At 35.4% G+C, this 23310-nt stretch overlaps 2 protein-coding genes across 2 annotated transcripts in view; both read right to left on the reverse strand.

The window, feature by feature from the left end:
* The window catches only part of LOC117105214 (neuronal acetylcholine receptor subunit alpha-7-like), a 17529-nt gene extending 11553 nt beyond the window's left edge, over positions 1–5976 (reverse strand). The window contains exon 1 of the mRNA XM_033246286.1: positions 5804–5976. The gene's annotated coding sequence lies outside the window, so the exon portion shown is untranslated. The remainder of the gene's footprint in view (positions 1–5803) is intronic.
* Positions 5977–10022: 4046 nt separating this feature from the next.
* Positions 10023–22462, reverse strand: LOC117105326 (acetylcholine receptor subunit alpha-type acr-16-like). Its single transcript, XM_033246447.1, has 5 exons — positions 22412–22462; positions 21741–21785; positions 20922–21031; positions 19480–20021; positions 10023–12462 (listed from the first exon to the last, which is right to left on the reverse strand). Exons 1-5 carry the CDS (start codon positions 22460–22462, stop codon positions 11918–11920), a joined length of 1293 nt encoding a protein of 430 aa, XP_033102338.1. The 3' UTR covers positions 10023–11917.
* Positions 22463–23310: the final 848 nt, after the last annotated feature.

Consider the following 23310-nt stretch of genomic DNA (forward strand, 5'->3'; position numbering starts at 1 on the left):
TTGGGTTTTTAAATCAAGATTATTGAGATATGCAGATATTACGCAGCGTCGTAGTGAGGTGGTGACGGACCCCAGTTCAAGATAATTACAGGGCCCTAAAAGGTACCTAATCGGACCCACAAACAGAGACTTGGAGTCTACTTAGGTGAAGCTCTTAATGCTCATACATTCGGGGTTTGTTTTAACAGATACGACATTGTAACGCGAAGAAATATCTATAAAATTTTCAAAAAAAAAATATTCAAGGTTATTTAGAAAAAAATGTGTCATATATTTTATCGTTTATGCCTTAGGAGCTATTGGGCATTTCATGAGCCTCTGATAAGGTATAATACTGACAACAATAGAACAATCATCGAACATATTAATGAAATATGATTAAAAAAACGTGCATAATATCGTTCGACCAATTTTAAAATATTAAACAAAAACGTGCGTGTCAATATTTCAATTGCTTTGGAAACACGTTTTCAGAAAGTATTTTAGTATTATATTGTACCGTGGTACGACCTGAATGAAAATGAAAATAGCCTTAAATGTGCTCAACAGATACGATGCTGTTCATGGCTTTTTTTTTTTTTTTAAAAGAATAAAAAAGGTCATCCTACTCAGTGGCGGCGTTACGGGTGGGGGGGGGCTAGGGGGCTAAGAGGGTGATGCGATATTTTTTTTCCTATACAATAATTGCCAATGAAGAAGAATTAAGCAGCCTGATTGGCTGTTCAATGTCACATGACCCCTGAAATTCAGTCAGGCATGAAACATGTTGTAACACGGAGTAGTGCGAAGTAGAGCCATTCTAGAATAAATGAAAGGCTCGAAACCTGATTCCCTGGTGTAAATTAGGCCTAACATACTGTAGTTTTTGATTTCAGAGTATTAATATTAGGCCTAGTAAAATATACTGTGTAAATGTAGGCATATTCTACAAATACAGTTCAGTAATTATAGGCGTAGGCCTACGTCGTAAGCTCTGCCTGGGCCCCACCAGGCCCAATATTTTTTACTATATATAACCTTACCAAGGAGGTATAAAAAAATTGCACCAGGTGGAATAACTACCATGTTATGTAGTAGCACTGGATAGTTGTAAGCAGAAGCCTCTTCCAAAATCCTACTTTCAGAAAACTAAATGCTTCAAAGACTTACCATAACTCTGTTTTCTCTAGAGAAGACGAAAGTTACTGAACAGTGGTGGTATTAAATTTATTAATTAGTTATTTCATAATGTTTCATAATAATTAACAATGATTATTAAAGAATTATAATTGGTAATTAGTAATTTTCAAATTTTAAGGATGAATAAAGTCTATGTAACAAAAATAATTGATAATACTCAATGCTTACTAAGCATGCAAGAAGTGCCACCCTCATTAAGCTGTTTATTTCAAAGACAAAATATTCACTAAGATAATCAATCATCTCCCTAGATAAGCTATTTCCTCTCACACCATCCTGCTGATGGGCTGTTATTATCACAGACACCTACACCTTCACTTACACTTACGGTTAAAGGGATATGCTTATAGGCTGAGCATTTCGAACCCCTTATCGTACCAATGTCTATCTAACTCCTTTTTTTAAACAATGTAATGGTTGGTGTGCTGACAACTATCAAGGGCAGATCGTTCCAAAAGTTAATCACTCGTTCAGAAAAGAAGTCGACTCGGACTCTAAGTGCTTTGTTCAACTTTAGTTTGAACGTTTTCCAGGGATGTCCTCTAATTGTGTTTTCTTGGCGAAGATGGAAAAACTGGTCTCTCTATCTTGTCAAAACCTTTTATAATTTTGAAAGTTTCAATCAAGTCACCTCTTAGTCTTCGTTGTTCAAAGCTATACAGATTTAGAGATTTCAGTCTATCTTCATAGTTAAAATTTCTTAGTTCAGGTACTAACTTGGTTGCTCTCATTTGCACTTTCTCTAACATCATGATTTCCCTCTTCCACATAGGATTCCAGGATTGAATGCAATACTCAAGGTGTGGCCTCACATATGTTTTGTACAAAATTGGAAAACTATTAACATTTATATAATTGAAGGATCGTTTGATTATTCCAAGGATACTCATTGTCTTCTTGCTTGCTGCTGTACATTGCAGACTAGGTTTCATGTCGCTGGTAATAATAACCCCAAGATCCTTTTATTCATCAGCTATAGTTAACGGCCATCCATCCATATTATAATCAGGCAGCAGGTTATTTTATCCAAGATGCATTAATTTGCACTTTGATTTATTAAAAGATAGTAACCATGTCTTTGACCACTCCATAATTCTATCAATATCATTTTGCAGTTCAGTTCCACTTACATAAGTAGGTATAGCCTGGGTTCCAGGCCCTAATTTTGGGTTACTCACTCTTTATTGAACTTAGTGTGCGCCATACCTAATTTAATTGGCGTCCCATACTCGATTTCTTTTTTTCGGATTAGGCGCGGCTTATTCCGTCTCTAAATTAACTTTCTCGTTGGTGGCGCTGTCTAGAATGAGAAAAAAAAAAGACTTGTGGCAAGTCTAAAGTAGGTACTGGAGAATATAATTTGGTGTCATCAGCAAAAAGTTTCACATGTGACGTAACAGCATTAGGTAGGTCGTTGATATATATAGAAATAACAGTGGACCCATAACGGAACCCTGTGGCACTCCACTAGCCCTTGTAACATCGCCTTCTGATGACGGCATCCCTGACACAGACCTAATATTTCCTCTTGGTGAGAAATCCAGCGATCCATTTTAGAAGCTTCCCTTGAATACCATAAGTTTTAATTTATTTAATAGCCTGCCATGGGGAACGGAGTCGAAAGCTTTCTGGAAATCTAAGTAGATTATGTCAAGTGGTTGATCTTGGTCTGTGCACCTGTGACTTCCTCAAAAGTTTCCAAAAGATTTGTTAAAAAAACATGATTTGCCAACACAGAAGCCATGTTGGTGATTTGACATAACTTTAAATGTATCCAGATGATGTTGTACTGTATCACGCACAAAAAGGTTTGACTTTGTATGCCATCAGCAAGTATGGATTAAGCTTGTTGTTAAGCTTGTTGTTAAGCTTGTTGTACAGGGTTAATTAAATGTAGGGCTTAGGTATCAACACCATCGTTTCAAGTCTGTTGTTTTCCCACACACAATGGTTATTTTGAGAGATTTCGAAGTTACCTGTATTCACAATAATACACAGTAAGGCCTATATGGAAATCTTGGCATTTCACTATCAAAAGCCCTATTTAAGTACAGTACTTTGCCAAGTTGTCTTTATCATGCATGCTGTGATTCTCAACGTCGCGCTTAAGCCATGAAAACGCGCGTAGACGCAGATTATAGAATGACTATTTAATCAGTACAACAGTCTTTATTCCTCCAGAGTGCTCGTTCGCACTCTGGAGCTTGTCTCTTTTTCGTACAACCTAAGACAACTATACGTAGGCCTATACAGTTGTCTCAGGTGCAATCACGAACCAATGAGGCGGGCTGTTTAATCGCGCTACTGTATTGTTCTATGCTCGGCTGAATTTGATGAGTCACGTGACGTAGAAAAGCCAATCAGGCTGCTTAATATTCGTTCATTGGCAATTCTCATATAGGAAAAAAAAAATATTGCCGGTGGACACCCCATACCGTCCGAAAAGTTTAAAGAGATTCGTCGGGGATAAAAAAAAAAAATAATAATATTTTAAAACGTTTATTTCAAATGTTGGCCTGAATTTGATAGGTCTTATTTTAATAGTTTGGACGACGATGAGATAAAGAAATCCTAGCGCCGCCGCTGATCCTACTTGCAGTGTATGGTAGTACGTAATAGGGAAATTGTAATGAATATAATTATTCAAGGATGCTTTTAAAATTTAAGTAGGATTTTTAGATCTACATGCCTGTTGAACGGCCCCAATAACCCCAGTGTGTATGTATGTACTGTCTCTTATACACATCTAGATGTGTATAAGAGACAGGCATTAGGTAGGGTGGCACAACGTGTAAAGTGTTGGACTTCTGATCGTGAGGTTGAGAATTCGAGACGGACGCTCGTCACATTGCTTGTGTCCTTGGTCAAGGCACTTTACTTACGTTTACCTCTCTCCACCCAGGAGTATAAATGGGTACCTGGTAGGATGGTATGGCATTGAATGTATGGGTCGTGCGCGTTCAAGCAGCAGTGACCAGGGATACTCCCCAGGGAGCAGAGAAAGTTGCACAATGTGCGAATCTGTCAACTCAGTATCCATCGCTTGTAAAATCTGTGGATTGTGAAAGGCACTATATAAATGCTGATTCTAAATAATAATAAAAAAAAAATACAATCATTGAAGGTTTATTTGCTGATCACGAATTTAATAAAATCAAACTGAGAAATAGAAAATAAATCATGGAACCACAAGTTGAAATGATTATTTAGTGTACTAGTATGATTTAGAAGAAAATTTATAGTGAATGGTTGCGTATGAAGGCATTACATGTTAAGCCCAAGTCGTTTTGTTAATATGGGTTGTTTAGGCGGATAAACCATTTCACTTCCAAGAGTCAAGTCGTTCTTGTTCTGTTTTAAATTCATAATCTATCTGTATTATCATAGAGTTAATATTATAAATGTTGCGGATAGGTGTGTTAAAATGTTGAGTAGATGAGAAAACCAAGGACCCCTTGTAATAGTCTGACGATCAGAAGACAAACATCATCATTGTAAAATAAAGTGACCGTCCTTTTATGTGAATGATGTTTTTAAGCACAATGGGTACTGTAGGCAGTGGTAGGTACAGAGAGGGACAAGCGGATAACTTACCCTACCCGGGTTTAGATCAGGCTTTAGTCCTTTCTTAGTTCACCCTTCATTTCGAAATCTATTTCGTCATGCCTAGGCCTACGTTCAATAGCATCTGTGGTTCGATTATATGATTTGTAAAGCAGCATTGGGACCGGAGGGTATTTAACGAAGAGTAATTTGATACAGCAGGATAAGTGCCAATCATTTTAATAACAATTGTACTGTCAACCATTAAAGCAAACATTCATCGTAGCTAAGCTTAGGTCTATTGCTTCGTTCGCGAGTGAATTAGGCCTATAACGCCCAAATAATATGGAACGCCAACTGGATTAACTGAATCGCGGCTGAAGTGGTTCTCAGCCGGAAGATGTCTAAACACGACCTTACCTCAAATAATGATTGGAGGTAGTTATGCGCAGCGTGATCGTGCTGGAGCAGAAGCGTATATTTTGGATTCGCAATGCTTACTTATTGCTAATTGGAAACCACAAACTATCTATCAGCAGCTAAATTTACTCACTCGTAAACAACCCGAATAAGCAATTTTGATAATGTAGCCTGGTCAGGTGAACCCAAAGGGACTCGTCCTCCAGAACGAACATGTATGAGGTTTTCTAAAGTCATTAATACAGTTAGCCCACAAACTGGAACCTTACCACTGATAGAGTTTAGTAAGTAATAAGAACTTACTAATGATTATGGATAGGTGTGGAGCCTTTACTTTGACATTATGTTTTTACCTTGTAAAAATTGATGTTAAACGTCAGAAATTCCTGTGACTTTTTGTAAGATTTAAAGTCAATCATTTTACCCACTCCTGCTTTCTTTAGTCTCCGCCAAGAATACCATATTACTATTATTATCAACTAAATTATTGAAAAGTAGTTATCGTTAAACTTTACATAGCGACATGTAATAGCCATATAATTGCTATGTATATGCATTCATCTCCTCTAAACTACAAAGAAGTCAGTAAATTGATGAAAATTGTTAATTAATATGATTGTTTTGAGCTAAAAACACTGAAGACAAAAACATTAAATATTACCTGGCATCTGGAAGATAATGCACACAACAACAATTATTCTGTAATAAAATATGTTCATCTTGACACGTAAACAAATCGATGCTTAAACGCACTTTTTTATTTCATCTACAATCTGGTTATCAATTCTGATGGTGTTGTCCTTACTGAGCTAGTCATACGTCAACTTCGGTAGACTTAAGTGAAAACAACGAATGAAAACAGAATCAAACAGGTCATCCAATTATTACTTTATTATGCTTTACGCCCTCAACGGGCAATTGTATTCATTACCCTGTGTTGATTCCTTAACACCGCGTTTATTTTCGGTAGTTGCTAAATACAACGGGTTCAGCCGAGGGGCGTGGCTTCGTATGTTGACGTCATGCATAATTTCAGCTATAGTTCGTCTTTCAGTTATAGTTCGTCCTCGACATAGAATAGGCCCTGTCTGTTTTTATCACATAGCATAGCAAAACACAGCAACTCCATGGTACAACCAATGTAAGAAAAAATAAGTTGTCCCTCTGTAATTTTCTTTCCAAAATTAGGATCCCTGGAACATTATCAATTTATGGGGTCTAAGCTACACAGAGTGAAATAATACATAAGCCTAGTTAGTCTTATTTTAGCGGTAGGCCGTAATCACAGAAAGATATAAAAACAATTCAATGGCCTATACTACTGTACTATAATAGTCTGCGGTGGATTTTCCAACCTAATCTCATGAACAAATTATCTTACGGAAGAGAAAATGGGACTATTAAATTAAAGATCACAACTTCTATTACAACATAACTGCTGAAGTTAAGATTTATTACTTTCTAATGCTTCACACAAAATTGCCGGCTATACTACACAGAAAGAGAAGGGGAACATTAAATTTATTAACTTAAATATATTAACTTTCCAATGTCTGTATAGCAATTTGTATCGTATAAAGTATTAAATAACAATTAGGCCTATTCTTTAGTAGCCTAGGGCCACATTCTGTATAGGCCTAAAGGCCTAGACAGTGGCTGCTCTGGGATACATATTCTGGGGTGGGGGGCTAAGCTGTCCAACAGGGGGATTGAGCTTGTATGCCTGAGAAGGGGGAGGGTTTGGGAGATGAGATATTTCTAAAAATAGGGATCTGGATGGCCAGAAATTGAATAGCAGTATGAAAAACATAGTTTGGCTTGGTGTAGGCCTATATTTAATTTTTTTTTTTTGGTACGACTGCCCGACGAGCTCGGCTGGGGGACCTTGACTTGTCCGATGGGGGTGGGGCTTAAGCCCCATTGTCCCCCGGCACCGCCACTGCTAGACAGACTGCTGTGCGTTGCTGGAAGCACTAGTTCAGGACTTGACTTGCCACAATTCTCTTATTTTTTTATTATTTTTCTCATTTTGGACAGCACCACCAACGAGAAAGTTAATTTAGAGACGGAATAATCCGGAAAAAAAAAGAAATCGAGTATGGGACGCCAATTAAATGAGGTATGGCGCGCACTAAGTTCAATAAAGAGTAACTTAAATTAGGGCCTGGAACGCAGGCTAGTCTAGGACTATGCCTTGCCTAGGCCTCAGACTACTGAAGAGGCCTCCTGGTCCGACCTAGCGCAGGCTTAGAGATCCCTAGACCGGCACGATCGTCCATACTTTGGGTCAATCGTCTGGAATTGGACTCGACGTCTTTTGGGCACAAGATCGTCAGTCACCCGGCCGTAGCAGCACAAACCTTAATACACAAACTAAGCCGCAGCACGCCTCGCTAACGTCACATTGGTCCCACGGTGTATGTGCGATGTTTTTAGGTAGACGGTATAAATTTATACATGACGTGTCACCATACAAGCCACGCCCCTTGGCTGAACCCGTTGTATTTAGCAACTACCTTTATTTTCGGGCCATTCAGAAGCATTACTATATAATTAAGTAGCGTAGCTTTCATTGAGTATTATATTAAATCTGCATAATGAACACTGACTTATTCAGTGTTCATTTTTGCGTTTCCAGGCAACTTAGTTCGTCATCGTAATACATAATATTCATATGGAATGACATATAGGTGATTTCTTACTTTTTAAAAAAACAACTGAAATCACCAAGTGATAAGTCACATTTATTGGCCAATCAAAACATTTACAAAACATTTACAATAAATCGGGGAAAACGGAAACACACAAGTTACAGGAAGATGGCCAAGAGACTACATAAATGCCAAAAGGTCTGTCATTGTAGCCCCTTTGGACATATGAATAACGAATAATGTGATTAACTGTTGAGTTTTTATAAGACATCTCTTTGACTCATTTTACTCATAATTTATCGGCTATTTTATTTTTTCTTCTTAAGTGGGTCCTTTTCAGGTGTTCAGAAAATGGGTTGACGCGTAGATCCTGTGAATTATGTTTCCGTTGGGTCGGTCGGCTGGCCCTCAAAGTGCGGAAGAACAGCACACTGACACTACCCTGATGGTACTTGGTCTCGCACCCACTTCTCTTGCTTGCTTTACTTCATTGGTCTTTTTTATTGGCGCTGTATAATTGTGCGCCTTATAAATCCATAAAAAGATAATCATTGATAGGCCTATACCACCACCGACAATATTATATCTGCTTATTTCTTACTGTTAAGCTTTTATGTGGCTTATACCAAAGAGTATAGAACTACAAGAGGTCCGATTCTCGTGGTTTCAAAAAGAAACGCCAGGAAGGGGCGTGTCCTTAAAAGACGAGTTTCGGACTTTCGAGCGAACTCTATTCGAATTCTAAAAGGCGTCCTCTATCTCGTGGCAGTATTTTTTTAACGTTACATTGCGTGCATACAAAATCAGGGCAGTCGAACCTCCTGTAATTCTATACTCTTTGCTTATACTATCTTTCTGATAAATCAAAATTCACCCTTGATTAACAGCTTTAGACTTGTACTTAAAAAGATTCGTTTAGTTGCCTATAACCCATAAATTTAATCGTCTCCACTTTTACTCCGATTGAACAGACATTTCTTGGAATTTGACTTTTCCTCCTCTCTTTCATCCCTGTCCGTTACTTTTTTTTTTGGAGGGGGTGGGGGTTTCATCACTCCCATCACCTCATTATAAGCTTTTATTTATTTTACTTATTTTTAAATTTATTTATTGATTTATATTATATTGTTTCCATTATATATATGAATATATATATATATACATTGATATATATATATATATATTGATGTGCTTTTAATGTTATTATTGATGAGCTTATTATTATTATTATTATTATTGTAAAGCAACAATTACATTATTAATATTTCATTATACGTTATGCTTATGGAGGATCAATCAGAAAACCAATTTCGGTTTATTTTATCCTCCTTCCTTTTGATACATTCTCCAATGTTTTGCTTATCACTTTGATCATTTTTTATTCTTGCAGTTTTTCCCCAAACATTGTTTTAATTAATAATGAATACAATAACAATAATACAAAATCAAGAATGGTGGGGAGAGACCAATAAATGAGCTAGACTCGTACAAGAAATTGGCCAACTTCCATTGAAAATAAAAAATATGAAAGCATTAAACAACCCTTGAAATCCAAGAGACACCAGTCGAGACTTTTAAGAGCCTAAAATGTCTTGGTGTCTAGATTTCGGACGACCTAAAACGGTATGACAATGTCATTTCCATCACTAAACAGGCACAGAGAAAGTTATTCTTTCAGCGCCGTTTAAGGTCATATTGGTTGGTATGCGCATAAGTGTTCTCAAACTATTTTTAAAATCTGTTATTGAAAGTATGATTCTTACGTGTTCCATCACAATTTGGTTCGAAGGGGCTACACAAGGTGGTAAATATAGCCTTTTCTAGAGTTGTCAGGGCCTCGTCGAGGATCATTGGAAAATATTGGAGATCGAATATTCAAAAGAGCGCTTGAGATCATGAATGATGAATTCCATCGTGGGTCGAAGTACTTTGAATTACATCCCAGTGGTCGGCAATGCCTTTCTGGCAATGCTATGAAGGCTGATTTTCAATAAATTTTTGCAGCTATCAAGCTGCAAAACGAACAACTCTAATTTTCCAGGATGATGTGTTTTTTTTTCTTTGTTTTGTAATTTAATTTATTATGAGTTTTGTAATTGTAATTTTGTAATTTAAGTGACCATCATTTAAAATTCCAATGTTATTTTGCAAATGAACTTGAAAAAATAAAATGTAATTACAAAAGATAAATTTTATTAAATAATTAAAATAAGTCAAAAACGCCCAGACGGCACAGAATAATAAACATACAGGCAAAGCAGTATATAAAACGAAATGCTGCAAGAATGAAAATCAATTACTTAAAGTTATAAGGATTATAAATGATTGTCAGTTATTAGTCTATAAATAACCAATCTATTCTTATAAAATCATCCAATTACTTATTAACAATTTATATGTAATGCGTAAATTATGTTTATTACTCTAAAATACAACTTCCACAATAAGTTTTGGTTGTAATGCAAATTACAATAAAAAAATGTTTAAAATATTATTTGATATGAATTACCAGATCTTTCTAAATTATACAAAGTTGGTAAATGTTTTAACTACTGTTTTCGAACTTATATTTATAGGTATTATGAATTATATAAGTACATTTTAAGGGTGCAATGTTGTCAATCAGTTTCTTTGCCACACATAAGTAAAGTGTCTTGCCCAAAAGACACAAGCAATGCGACGAGCGTCGGTCTCGAACTCGATGGCCACGGCAGCCACGTTTTAGGCCACACCGTGAACCGAACGGGATGGACGTGAGACAACGCGGGGGGACGGCATGGGCAAACACGACAGGCCGTGATTGCCGTGGATGCCGGCGCATATTTTAAACTGTCAAATTTGCCACAGCAGCCACGGTGTGGATGAGAAGCCAAGTAGGCCGTAATAAAACGGGGTGAACGCAACAAAACCTGACAGTGCGTAATAGGCCGTAACAAAACTTGGAGGCGGTCAGTAGTGGGGCGGGAAGCATAAGGGAAAACGCCACAAATAAAAAAGGATACAATGATTGCTATTGCCTCAGAGGCCTTCTTTTTATACCGTGGGTACAAACGATGTTCCAAAGCTTCAAGGGGTCCATAGAAGCCTTGTCAGGACGTGAAAAACGTGTCAGACCCTGATCCAAACGTGAAAAACGTGAGTGACCACATCAGAACGTGGCGAGCCGGGAGGGAACGTATTGGCATCCTTGGTAGACCGCGGGCCGAATCGAGTGCGCCTCTGAGCCTCCGGGACTCGACAACTCCTTTCCCCACTGCCAGTCAAGGATACATACGTATATACAAGGATATATACAGTGAGAAAAATGACCAAAATCCCAATGCACACTACGTTTCGGGCAAACGGGGCTGCTTTGGCCACCGGGAATATAATGTAAACCTAATTTACTCTTAATTGTGTTTCGGCCCATTCCACCACCACGATCTTACCGTTGTAGTGCAATCGAAACTCTCTTACCACAGTAAAAGTTAATGAGGTTTTGCTTAACTAAACATATCAAACCGTTAAATTTCTTATTTGCGACAAACATGGTATAACCCCATTTAAAACTAAGCACAATCGAATTTGGATCAATAACATTTAAAGTAAATGTATGTCTACAAGAAAATTATAAATAAATTACAAAAATGCCTTAGCATAACAAACCAACAACAGGCTGGTAGTTGGCAATACACCGTTGACAGTCCATGTGACGTAGGGCAAACTGTTCTTTTTTTTTATTACAAATATGATGACACTATTACACAGACTACGGCGATCATATAGAGTTACGTCAAGTAGCAGAGCTTTCTACGCATGCCACTATTGTAGAAAGTTCTCGTCGCTGAATACTAGTAAGACCACGATTCCTCCATGGTAAGACGTATAGTAGACAGAACGCTGGGCGGTTATACCGAGTGAATCCATAAATATACTTGATTTTCACTCAGCCCTTAAGTAATGTTCTGTTTGCTGAGGTAATGATGGTCATTAAGCAATGAAATTATTGTTGAGGCTTCCCCACACTCACGGCCGTCGGTGCTAAATGAACCACACTTCAGCTCATCCACTGGTAAGCCTGGGCGTACGGCCTCATACGCTCTTTTTATAAATATGATAAAGTCAGCTCCACAATTTTCGAAATCCTAAGTTTCAATAAGTGCGATTACTGTGATTGTTGCTATGGTAACTGTAATCGACGATATTACAAACAGTACCCTATCGACAAAGATCGCCACTCTTCGCCAATCGTCCATCGTTGCATTTTGCAATTTCTCTTTCTGCTTTTCTTTTGAATACGACTGAAGCTCCTTCAGTATTAATTTCAATTCAGGTGATGATGTGCTAAGTAAAGGGATTTGTGTGACCACTGAATCGGTGTCGCATAAGTGTTCATCTAAATGTGCATGATGGTTGGCGGAAATACAATTAACATATGTATTTCCATCAGTTAGACCAATGTCGTCTTCAGTGTTTCTGCTGTTGTCTCTCCACATTCGCGTGATGTGTCTGTTGAAGTATGCACTAGACTTCTTAGATCTTCCGAGCACGTTTCCAATTTTCCCAAAAAGCAACTTTGAAATCCATCTCGGAACATGACTTGTCTGTCCACGGTTGTAAAGGTTGAGCACAAACGCAGTGCAAACGATACTTACAGAGCTCATACATATCAGCATGGTGAAATAAGTCTCTGAAATTCAAAACATAAATTTCTCGAATAAGTTTATATATATTATAAAATAATGCTGTGCATCTTCTTATTACCTATAAGATGCAAGGCGATACAGTACCGAACGCGGGAGTTTACTTTTCCTTGTAAGTGGTTTTACAGCGTTCCACATCCACCAAATGCACCAACTAAACTACTATAGTAATAGTATAGTAATACTTCAAGTATTGAAGTGCACGCTATCGTGTTGGGATTCAATATTTCGACATTAACTATGTCATCATCAGGAATCGTTGATTTATGGTAGTTTTCTATGCTTAAACTGATCAAACAAACAGGTTTGGCCCGGGACCTAATAACACAGGTATACTATAGTATGGAACCAGGTTAGTTTATCTGGAGGTCGTGAGTTACGATTCCCACCCGAATCTGGGAACGTACCGAGTACTCGGTACGATAACACGTCAGGTAGGGCAAAACATCCCTCCTATAACAACTGTTTGCTGTATAGATAAACGGAAACCTGTGGTGTTAGGTCCGGGGTAAAACGTGTTTGCTTGATCAGTTCAAGCTTAGAAAACTACCATAAATCAACGCTGTTTTATTTATAAAACGAATTGCTTCCCCACAGTAAAAGAGGGGAATGTAAAGAATAAAGAAGATTCTAACTGAATATGTGTATGGAGAGATAATAATTAATAAGATAAATACATTTAAATCCAAATTATCAGATTCTAGTATTCGATTACATCTTAACTATGACCTAACAATCGGAATTTAATTTAATAACATCTATAACTTTTAAGGCCTAACAATCGGAATCTAAATTAAATTTCTTAAGCTTGTTTGCTTGTTAGTAGTTTGGAAACTATATTTTACATTTTGCCCCGAAATAGAGGAATGTCGTCATTTTGCAATGTTCTTGATGATTTTGTCAAAAATAAAGATTCCCCGATAACTTTATTCAGAAATAGGCCTACAATAGTTTAAGCTTATTAAAACTAGGGTTGTTCAACAGCTACAACATCTAATGGAAATAAATAAATAGTATATGCTAGTATATGCTATTATCAAGGACTACTAATTATTTTTTGTTTTCAAACGGCTTGATCTATCTCAGGTGTTGGATCAACGTCCCATCACTTCGGTTGCATGCATCGGCGACGCGAATCGACATTAATAGACGAGATAAATTAAACGTTTAAAATAATACAAGTTAAAAATATTGAATTGGCATTTGGGATTTTTAGTATAACATTCATACTGTATATTTTAAAATATATCATTAACTAAGATTTCACAGTCAAATTCTTATTTATCAAAATATTTGTACGTAGGCCTAATGATATTGATCATAAAAAAAAGTCCATATAATTATAATATAGTATTGTTTCACCTCTATATTATTAGCTATACTGTACATAATATTAGTTGTGAAAGTATAATTAGGGCCTATATAGCTACATGTATTTATACTTAACATAGTTTTTCATATATTCCAATTAGGCCTAGAAGATGTAAATCAAGAAAAAATATAGCAAAAATGTTATAAATCTGCAAAAAGTAGAATTTCTTTATGAATAAAATGATGTCACTAAATGTGTCTAAACACCATGGGTCATACAGCTTAGAGCTTTCATTGTTGTTTGGTAAAATAATTACAAATTTCAATTGAAATGAACACAATATGGGGGGGGGGTGTTGATGCGGGCGTTGCGCGCGTAAATATAGAAAGAAGGCAATACAGTACTGCGTGTTCGCTATGCTGCGATGCAAACAAACAATGCTTTAACACATACCGATGTTAATGCCCTATTATTTGGCATATCACAATTTATGCCGCATTGTTTGACAAAACTAACGTAATGCCGCATTGTTTTGGCAACATTATTCCACATATAAGAACAGGTAATTCCACCTAAAATTATCATTTCTTCGGAAAATATCGTTGCTGCAATATCATCAATTGAATGTATCTTCAAATCACCATGTTGCCGATTATTGGTATGCGCTACCATTTTGATGGAATTATGTCATACATGTCTTGGTTACAGGGCTTAGGCATTCTTCACTCTGAGAGGAAATGCGAAAAGTGTGACAGAGAAATGAATATTTCACCTCGAGCATGTAAGCAATTTCATTACTTTTGCATTATATTATTTCACACAGTTTTATAACATTTAGCTTATCAGTCCTACCACCCTGACCGACCGGGACTGTTGTAGGGCCTGAGTAGAACCCCTGTAGAAACGTACAGTACCTTATTCTAATATTGACCCTCTGCGCCCAAGTTGGTGCTTCTGATTTTTATTGCTCTATTTCCTGATGATGACATAATTAATGTCGAAATATTGAATCCCAACACGATGGCGTGTATTTCAATACTTGGAGTATGTATTATACTTTCTTATTGCTCTATTGAGTACTTATCACCTGGTAGATCTAATCAAAATTGCTGATTTTCCCTGGCGTTTGTCCTACCACCCTGACCGACCGGGACTGTTGTAGGGCCTGAGTAGAACCCCTGTAGAAACGTACAGTACCTTATTCTAATATTGACCCTCTGCGCCCAAGTTGATGCTTCTGATTTTTATTGCTCTATTGAGTACTTATCACCTGGTAGATCTGTCCATATGATTGGAATACCTACATATGGTCCTCCTGCCATTAATAAACCAAAACTTTACTGATAATAATACTAAAAATTATATACTAACAGACTGTTATTTGAAAATCTAACGTATTCACCTAGCTTAATTTAAAAGACATTTAATAGGTTTGCTAAATAATGCATAGCATGCATATTGTACCTTGTGTCCCTGTGTATTCATAACAGATGTTAATTTATTTATAGGCTATGTATTTCACAATATCCGTCAACTCGTATAAATATAATAGGCGCACATTCATTGTTATTCATATTGCATTATATAAGGTAATATAATTTTGTTCCTGTTTCTTGCATTTTCATTTATTCATGCATACTGTATCCTATGTATACATAACACATGTTTTATTTAATTAGCATACTGCCATTATTTTATAGCAAAATGTTGGGTTTTTATAGTTAATCTTAACTAAAATGGCTGGTCTGTTTCTGAGATACACATAGTAAGTTTTAAACAGTGATTTTTATTTTGACTTTTTACTACTTTACTAATTTTAAATTGTTAATATCTTAACGTATTTATCGCCATTGCCAAGTTTGTTCTGTCATGTGATTTTTAATGTAATTTTATCCTTCTTAACCAAGACTGTTGTAAAGGAAAAACAAATTCTTATTTTAAAATGTACAATAAAGTGTTTTTGTATCTAGAAGTATTTCACAACATCAGTCAACTTATATAAATATAATAGACCTATAGTCATTGTTATTCATATTGCATTATATAACGTGTTCGTGTTTCATGCACTTTATTTATTCATTCATTGAGGAATAAGCGTCTCATTATATATAATTATGGAATTGATAAGAAATTTTGAACAATTTATTTTTATATAATTTTTGCAATACACTGTGTTTCATATTATTTAAAAAACTAATTGTGACCTGTGTGATGACTGCACTCTCGAAAAAGGGCCCATCCTAGTTTCACCACTCGGAAGTGGCAGGTTCGAGGGAGGTCCTAGTCGGCCCCCTCCAAATTTGAATGTGCAGGTTATGTTTGATTGCGTCAGAGAAAGTAGAATTTAGCTTAAAAATGATATTGAGTTGTAAATTATTGGTCCGGCCAAAACCGGACCAGCCGGACCGCTTCAGACGCCATTATATTCCAATTGTTATAAGATGTAGGCCCATATAAGATTTCGATTGTTAGGTCTAACAATGCAATTCAGATGTAATTAAATTAGATACCGATTATCATCTTATCAATTATTATATCTGCGTATTCAGTTAGGATCGTCTTTATTCTTGACGTTCGTTTCAGTTTCTGTGGGGAAACAATGTTAATATAGTTGATGGTAGTTTCGAATAATATAGAACTGCAAGAGGTTCAAGTCCCACGGTTTCGTTTGAATTTATCATGTGAAAAGAAGTACCACGAAGGGGCGTGTCCTTCAAAAGTCGAGCGAACTCTTCTCGAATTCTAATGGGGCGCCCCCATATCGTGGTAGTACTTTTTAACGTTTCATTGTGTGCATACAAAATGAGGGCAGTCGGACTGATAAAAAACAAAATGTTGGGCTAACACTACAAGTTACCGTTTGTGTATACAACAAAGATGCCCAGACACGATTACCAACCAAAAAAATATCACGTCTGGGGTGCCCGGTGTGTGCGCAACATAGTCTATGTTATTGTAGATGGTGATAAAATCATAATAAACAATAAATATTTGTCACTTGCCGGCTAAGTAGGACTTGCCACACAGTTGGTAATCAGTGATTTCTAAGCAATAATTTAATATGCCATGTTAACTTTAATTACAAAATTAATTTATTTCAAAACCTCCAAAAAAAGAGATAGGACATAAAGATAGAATATAAACAAGTAAACAATAAAGAGAAGCTACTGAGTGCAGCCAATTTCAGGTATTGAGTAGTTTCATTATTGAAAGAGGGATCCCTCTTCTTAATGGTTTTTATGCTATCACAAATACCATCATTATTATTGTCGATGCGCTATCACAAATCTCTGTGATAGGGATTATTTTATGAAATATGAATCATGATAAAATCATAAAAATCTTTAACATTACAATTACAGTTGATTTTATCTAGGCCTATCAGAGTGTTTGTAATGTTTTTCCAGCCTCCGACCTCTTAATTTTAAAGGTGAACATACAATTTTCTTGATTTAGAGTTATTAGGAAATATCTAGTTAAGAAGATTGAGGTGATTTGTCATAATTTGACACTTATGCAGGGCATGTAAATGATTGCTTCGAAATTGCCGATTGAATTTATTTGACGCTTCATGATCATTACTTAGGCCCTCCCTATAGATTATTAAATGATATTATTCAAACTAACTGGTTAGTTTAAAATGGTTTTATAATGAATTTATACCACAGAAAGCCTATGTTTACCAATTTATTTGTTCACTCTACGAAAAGGGCTATGCCATTCAAATTTATTCATCATCGTGACGATTTTAGGTATACTATCCTTTTCGGTCGGCAGTCACCTAGGTGGATTTTAATGTAAAATTTGGGTAACAATACAAAATAAATTGTTACTTTGTTGTTTTAAAGAGCATAAAACATTTGAAAATACCCCCCCCCCTCTGCTACACCACTGATACAAATCAATACTTTGCTTTGAAATTATTTTTAAATCAACAGCATAGAACAATGAAACCTGCATGAAACTTCAAAACACCGCCCTCTAGGCGCAGATCTCCCACAACCACTATTCCAACAGCTCCGTTAATACATGTAGACCTATGGCTACAAAATTGGTGCAATATTTTGCACTACAGACTGTTTCATGAGGGCACAGCCTCAATCATCAGGTGCTCGGCTCTAAATGAAACAGTCTGTAGTGCAAAATAAAATGTTGAGTTTGGCTATTTCTTTTGAATGCATGATATACACGTCTGTCTCTTATACACATCTAGATGTGTATAAGAGACAGATATTATATATATATATGTAATAATAATAATAATTTTATATATAGGGCCTATATTATATATATATATATATATATAATAATAATAATAATAATAATAATAATAATAATAATAATAATTTTAAGCGCAAAATCTCCACCAAAATAGGTGCTCTAGGCGCTGTGTCTGAAAAACGAACATTAGTATCGAACAAACACGGACATCATAAGAAAAATGTAACACAAGAATCATCATTTTATTACCACCTTACCTTCTTTTCCCCCCTTTATGCTTTCAATTTATTTTCTTTTTATTATGTTTCCTTATATTTTTCTTTTCCTTTTTTTCCTCTTATGTTTCCTTAAGAATATATAAATCAAGATAAACCGTCCTCTATTATGGGCGACTACTCAACTGCTCTAAAAACATAAAACGCTTTTTAACTTTCAATCCAATTTTTAAATTCAAAATGGAGGCCCTAAGTATGATTTTTTTTAAAAAGAACTAGCACCCATCTTTTTCTTAATATAATCAGTGAATTTTGTAGATATTTTTAGACATGTTTGCCAAGAATATATAAAATAAGCGAAAAAAAAATCAGCAATAAATGTATTAAAAGAAACAACAGAAATAATACATATGAATGTAATACAACTTAGCAGTAGGTCTGGTGCTTGAATTTTTATTTTAGTTTATTAGTTTATATAAGAGGAATGTGTTGGCAATTTCCCTTCTTTGGCTGTAGGGTATATGTACCGTGCAGTAGTTGTTTGTTCTTGTTTTCTCGTTTAGTTTCTATATGAGACGTACATGGATTGAAAGCTCAGAAATAACAGTTAATTGAATTAGCTCAATACAGAAATTATATTTTTAATAAATGCATGTGTTGGTGATTTTCTTGGTATGACACATGCTCCGCTTTCAAGGCTGTTATTAATTTTATTATTATTGTCATTTTTTAAATAATGTATTGTTATTTATCTCCTTTTCAATCACAATTTTGAGTTGCAATAAATGAAATATCGACCGTAGCCGTAGGCTTTTTTGCACATTACAATCATTACTCATTTTGGATGACAATAATATAGGTAATAATACTCATAACTCATAACAAAAGAGGAAAAGACCCTGCCTTGTTATTATCTTGCGAATGATTCCCTTAAAACCCTAAGCAGTAATAAAACACTTTGCTCAGGTGATCGTTTTTCTGCCTTGATCAACTAAATCTGGTAAATAATTACGCGATGTGAAATATAATGACTTTAGTATTACCTGTACGCAATTTTCGTATTAGATGCCGATATTTGTCCATAACTTACTGAGTCCTTACTATAACTGATTTCCACTAAACGCGACATTTGGGGTCACGGCAAATTAGTTACAATTGGCTTATTACATTGTAAGGATAATTACTGACTCGCCAAAGCATGACGTTACAAAATAAACTTAAATTTTTTGGGAAAAAAAACAAAAAAAAAAACTTACGAATTATCGGTGTACCGTCGGACGAAGGTGGCAACGCTTCGGCTATCATCTGTTGGAATAGAAGAATCGACAACAGTGTAGTGACCCCGAACGACATTTTCTCTCCGCTCTCTGGCGGCAACAGGAACACAAACATTGTCAAGACGCACAGAAGACAGCATGGCAGAAGTATCACCTCGATAAAAAACCGCTCACGCCTCTTTAGACGCAATCTGTAGACCACTTTTGGATACAATTGGGGACAACAGTTGTACTTCAATTGAAGATATTCAACGCTTACATTTTTAAGTTCCCATATACCGTTTGGGTTAAATTCTGTCTGTTCACTTTTCGGGCTGGTGTCTGGTCTGACGTCTCCTTGTCCACCGTGGTAGACCCACCACCCGAATTCAAGTTCACAGTTTTGTTCGTCAAATGGAAAATATTTCATGTTCATTTTACAGAAACTTGTCATTATAGTTGGCGTGGCTAAAGTCACCATACCAGTATGTCTTACGATCAACGGAATATTTGACTTCATCCGTTCAAAATCTTCATCGATACTAAATAAAAAGAATAACAAAACACGGTGGTTGATATGATGTGAAAGCGTAGTATAAATAAGTGGATGGGCGCTAGCTTGCTGAATGAAGTGCTATGATGTGATTTTAACTATTTGAATGAATATATTCTCAGGGTATTTTTTTCTGTAAAGAGATAGGGAATGTCAATTTTGTTTGGCTCAAAACACAATACGCTCCCCATACACATTACTATTAGTAATAATGATAATATAAAAGACTTGCATAGCATACAATAGACGTTTCCGGATTGTCAATCAAAAACAACTGACTAATCAGAATAGCGCTAGGAATCGCGTCTCACAAACACGCAGCAGGTGTGGCGAAATCTGTCTGTCCGTATTCTGGACAGATTTTCACAGCCCGTATTCTGGACAGAGAAAGCCCGTATTCTGGACAACAGCGGACAGATTTCGCCAACCCGACTCCGAACACGTGTTTGTACCACAAACGCACGTGTTCGCGTATGTTTGAACACTATGGGACCTTGGCAACAATATCCAAGAGGCGAGGCTTAGAGGCATAGGCCCATTGTGTGCTCAAAACGCATAAATCTTTTAGTGACACTTGCGTATTAGTTACGAGGCTCGGTCATTGCATGCACACATAATTATTTGTGTGTATTGTATAACTGAATATGTTTCACTTTGGCTTATAAATTACATTTTTCATTAAATAGAAATATATAAAAAATCACGCACAGTTAAGTTGTACATCGTAGATAGATAAGTGTCCAGCAAAGTTATACAGTTGATTTGAATAACTTTAGGCCTATGTTAAGGTTACGATCTTTAAATTTTATAAAATGACCGATTTAAATACACCCTGTGTATTTGTTTAATGTGTTGCAAAATAATAAATATAAGTTGGTAATAGACTGACTTATTGTACAACGTTATATCCGGGATCCACAGTTGAGATTTAGGTATATGCACCCTAGTGAGGTTGCCGTACTCTTGCGGGTCCCACTCAATAAACTCGTCTTTCCATTCCTGTTAAAAAATAAATTAAATTAAAATTCAGGGGAAAAAAGATTCAACATTTAAAGATGTAGGCCTACTATCAGTCATCATGAGGTAAAACAAATTGAAAACATTAGTTCCACATTTGAATTTCATAATTTGTATATTTAAGTATTAGATTAAAAGTGTAAAAGTGAATTAAAAAAAATCCCAAGTAAATTTTCTGACAGTTAAAAAATAAATTTTCTCTATTCTGTTGCATAGGCCTATTAATCAATTTAAGGATTTTTGTAGTAAAGTGTCTGTTAATCGGTAAAAACTATTTTTATTTGTTTCTCGTTGGAAGCTAATAATTTATTTTATCCTTTTAAATGAGCAATTCAGGGAAGGAGTTTATTTTATGGGGTGTAAAATAGATACGTATTATACTCAAATAAACGAGTTATTCAAATAAATACGGTATTTACAGTATTGTTTGAAGGTTGTATGGCGAAGTAATAATGTGTTAAGTGCTTGCAGTGCACCGGCGTAAATTCTCAGAAACAGTATTTTTATCTAGTTGCGTAGCGCAGGCATTTAACGCATTACATTGTAATATCACTATCATCATAATCATTATACTTATAATCTCCATTGGTTACTAATCATATCAATGAGTTTATAAAAAATCGATCAATTGCGAATGCTACACATGACGTCATAACATTGAACTAACCACACCTCCTAGTAAATAACTTACCAAATCGTACCATCCACTAATTTTTAACGCTTGTCTGTTTTCATTCTATGGAATTAAATGCAATCAATATCGGTTTAATTAGTCTATTAGAAATAATAACATTAAAGGTTAATCTTAAAATGCTCGCACAACTACTGTAGACAAAGGTAAATATACCCGCTCAAAGAGTCGGCATTGGCTTCTGTTTAGGCCAAAAAAATATCCTCTCCTTTGAAATCCTACTTATTATTATTATTATTATTATTATTATTATTATTATTATTATTATTATTATTATTATTATTATTATTATTATTATTATTATTATTATATTATTATTATTAGTATTATTATTATTATTATTATTATTATTATTGTTATTATTATTACTATTACCGTATTATTATTATTATTATTAATTTTATTATTATTATTATCATTATCATCATCATCATCATTATCTCCTTTTTTTACCTACTTCACATCTAATTTTGATAGTTACTAGACATGAATGTATGTGATTTCGTGATCGTGTTATTTTTTAATGTGTTAGTGATAATGACGATGGTAATGATGGAAGTGTTGGTGATAATGACGATGACGATGATAATGATAGTAAAAAGGGGATGGTGTTAATGATGACGATGATAATGATGTTAATGCTGAGGATACATTCAGAAAGCTGCTCTTACCCACCCACACCCATCCCCCAAATTGTCTCTGTGTTTGTACAACACAGGCATGTTTTTGGCTTAATAATGATGGCCTTCATCGATGTTGGCGGTGATGATGAATATGGACATATGTACGTTGCTATGAAGAATTGTTTTATTTGTTTAACGTCATTATATTATCTCCACGGCGCAGCTTCGCTTGTTGATAACTATGTTATTAAACATCACCAAAAATTGTTGAATATTGCGTGTTAAACATTTATTTATTTTTATTTATTTAAAACATGTTTAGGCAGGATAACATATACAGGCGAGATCTTACCGCTGTTTTACAATATGGTCCTGCAAACACATAGTACAATAACAACAAAAAGTAACCAGCACAGTACAATAAAATAAACAATAGTAAAAACTTTGGTGGAAAACTATCCCCCGCCGGACACCAACCAGTCAAAAGTCAAAAACAGGAATTTTAAAAATTTTCATTGAAAAAGGAACATTGACTCCTTATAAGTGAAATTATATTATAACATAACAGTAGTGGAAAAGGGCAATACAGTAGACGTAAGTTTAAATTACAAAAAAAAAAATGAGAAAAAAGTGAACTGGGGCCTATGTAAATAATTAATTGAGTTTTGGTATCAATGTTACCATTTCGATGTCTTATATGATATTAGTCCTTGGTTGTCATATCTGGCTTAAATAATGTTTTGCCATATTTATCGACTTGAATATTAAGATTTAAAAAAAAAAAACAGATTGTGCTAATGGATCTCACCTATCATTCATACGACTTAAGCGGATTTAAATTTCTATATGTTCATTATTGAACGATTTAATATATCTAGGCCAGTATAATGCATTAATTGTTCTCTTTAAGTGTTACACTTAACTTCGTGGCCGGACCGAATGACTTT

This window comes from Anneissia japonica, unplaced genomic scaffold, assembly GCF_011630105.1.
Source record: "Anneissia japonica isolate Jap-2015-1 unplaced genomic scaffold, ASM1163010v1 scaffold287726_len2788222_cov184, whole genome shotgun sequence".
Classification (NCBI taxonomy): domain Eukaryota; kingdom Metazoa; phylum Echinodermata; class Crinoidea; order Comatulida; family Comatulidae; genus Anneissia; species Anneissia japonica.